Below are 2,614 nucleotides of genomic sequence, written 5' to 3'. Positions count from 1 at the left end.
AAAGCAATTCTGTTTCTAGCCTGTCTATTCTTTAGCTGGGCATGAAAAATTTGGAGTTTCTGTCACCTGCTTTTATCCACACTGCTCTAGATTTTTGTCTTAACACTTGTTCATGTATTCCTTCCCATTTCTCTGCTTGCATTATCATTTCCTTTTCCTGTTCAATTAGCTGCTAATTCTGTGGATCATTATCAATCTGGTTTTTAGATATTCTGCAATTCCATTCTGATTTTCTCCACCTTCTTTTCTAATGAGTACATCTCTTTATTCATCAGCCTTGCCCTGTCCTGTATTCTTTGTAGTTTGGTCCACATGGAATGCATAGTATGTCCTTCAATTTTTTGGTTCCATATTTCTTGCACACTCTCTTGAAATTCCTTTTGGTATATCAGTACATTATATAGTCTAAAAGGTTTTTTCAAGTAACTTCTTACCACTTCAGTATTTATTTCAATAGGAGAGTGGTCTGAAACACCTGGTACCTCATAAACTGCTTCTAAACTACTATATTTAGTAAACCAATATGCATTTCCAAACACCCTGTCAATGTTACTGTATATTCTTCTCCGGCATCTCTTTTGTTGCACCATGACCACTGACACCCTTTTCTATTCAATTGCCCAACTCCAATATCCTTGATACAATTCTGAAAATCTACTATCTCATTTTGATGAATAGGCTAACCATTTATTCTATCATTGACAGATAGAACACTGTTAAAGTCTCCTATCACCAACCAAGACTCATGCATTGTACTATAAATCATCCTTAGTTGATCCCGTAACTCCTTCCTTTCATGTAACTTGTTCTTGCCATACACAAATGTAATACAGCATTCAAATTGGGATCCCTTATCCTTCACTTGACAATGGATCACTTGAGTAGTGACCATCAGGATGTCGACTTGCACCTTAGCATCTTTCCAGAATACCCAAAGTCTACCAATAGGATTTATCTGTTCATCTGAAAACATCTGCCAGTCTTTTCCAAATTTTCTCTTAACTTTACTAACACTCCTAGGCTTTATCTTTGTCTCAAGGCAGCCTACTAGAGTAATTTTATTTTTCAGCAGATAGGCCTTGAGTTCTCTCTGCTTATAGGGCTTATTCAGCCCTCTTATATTCCATGCACTTAAAATCATGGGGGATTTTCCTCATTGAGGTCAATCCCTTCAGCCCTTCTAACAGTGCTGCTAGGCTCTTGTATCCTCAATGTACTGTATCTGTTAGTCATTAACAGCTGTTCTATCTCATGACCATTCAGTACTTTTTTGTTGCTTACCTTCATCTTTTGCTTTCCTTTTGATCTTTGCTGTGGCTGAAAAATCTCCTCTTGAGTTTCACTGTTCTGATTTTCTTGTTGTTCCTTCCCCTGATCATTCATCTCCTTATCCTGCGGTATTGCTTTTTCCTGCACCTTTGTTGTTCCTCCTTGCTCCACTGTGGCTTTTACTTTCCATTGCATCTTCTTTTGTTGCTTCATTCCAGCTTGTCTATTCTGTTTCTCTTCTCTGTATTTTTGTTTCTCACTTGGGGCTTTTTCACAATTAACTTCATGTTTGCCTATTTGGAAGCAAGCATCACAGAAATCTGGTTTCCACTCATACTCTAGTTCTTGTTCCCTGTATATACCCTCTTCCTCTTCAATTACTAGTACATTTGGCAACTCTTGTGATATACCATTTCAATCAACATCCTCGCATAAGAAATTCTTTCACCTTCTTCAGTTAACCTATCAGAGCATATAGGTTTCCCAATACAACTCGCTATTCGACCTAAATTTTCCTTTGTCCAATACTCTACTGGCAGCCCTGGGAACATCACCCAAATTGGAATGTTCCTGGTTTTCTCCTTACTCATTTGGAATTTAGGTTCCCATTGCTTCAATATCATTGGTCAATTATTAAATGTATGTGGCCCTTTCTGTATAACTAACTTCTTATCATCTTCCGATTCAAATTTGAAAACAAAATATCCATCATCATGAAGAAAAACTTGTGGAGTTGCTACAAAGTTCCACACACCATACACAAACTTAAGCCATGTCTTTAAACGATGGATTTCCTCCCAATACATACCCAATTAGCGATGCCTGCCATTTCTGAATTTGCTCCTTGACTTCAATTTGATTCAGTCTAACCATCTTCACTCCATCCTTGATAATTGGGGGGTAATACTCCAATTGCATCCCCTGTCGTTGAGATCTGTTTCCTTTAACCACTTTAGCTAGGTTTATCTCTGTTCCCTCAGAATTTGGCTTCTTATTTGAGAACATAAGTTTCCTAGCTGTTTTCGCCATTTCCGTCTCATTTGGTGCAGGATCTACAGAAGTCTTCGCTATCGGAGCTGCCTGTGCTTGAGTTGCCACCGGTTCCTCTAATTTCTTCCTCTCTTGTCCATGCATAACAGTTGGTGCACTCCCCATGCCTTTCATCCAATGGAACAGTTGCACTGAGTCTAGAGCTTAGGGGATCCCCATTTCTGGTGTAACTAGTCTGGTATCTTCATCGTCTGCCTTATCTTCCTCATCTACTGTCGATTCCTTAGCTATGGAGTTCTTCTTCCTCTGTCTCGCCATCTCCACCAGTGCAAGTTAGCAAACCTTGCTTAACGTG

At 38.9% G+C, this 2,614-nt stretch overlaps 1 protein-coding gene across 1 annotated transcript; it reads right to left on the bottom strand.

The window, feature by feature from the left end:
- Nucleotides 1–1,137: 1,137 nt before the first annotated feature.
- On the bottom strand, nt 1,138–1,892 carry LOC109215785. The gene is made up of 2 exons (XM_019379893.1): nt 1,718–1,892; nt 1,138–1,667 (listed from the first exon to the last, which is right to left on the bottom strand). Exons 1-2 carry the CDS (start codon nt 1,890–1,892, stop codon nt 1,138–1,140), a joined length of 705 nt encoding a protein of 234 aa, XP_019235438.1.
- Nucleotides 1,893–2,614: the final 722 nt, after the last annotated feature.

This window comes from Nicotiana attenuata, unplaced genomic scaffold (genome assembly GCF_001879085.1).
Source record: "Nicotiana attenuata strain UT unplaced genomic scaffold, NIATTr2, whole genome shotgun sequence".
Taxonomy (NCBI): Eukaryota; Viridiplantae; Streptophyta; class Magnoliopsida; order Solanales; family Solanaceae; genus Nicotiana; species Nicotiana attenuata.
Note: the sequence above shows the minus strand (reverse complement) of the source record. Positions and strands in the feature narration are given on the sequence as shown.

Bases quoted from the DNA above. Each gene is read 5' to 3' on its own strand.
- LOC109215785 (XM_019379893.1), bottom strand. From the start codon at position 1,892: ATGATATTGAAGCAATGGGAACCTAAATTCCAAATGAGTAAGGAGAAA. The intron at 1,668-1,717 runs GTGAAAGAATTT...GTATATCACAAG, and splicing joins TGATAGGTTAACTGAAGAAG to AGTTGCCAAATGTACTAGTA.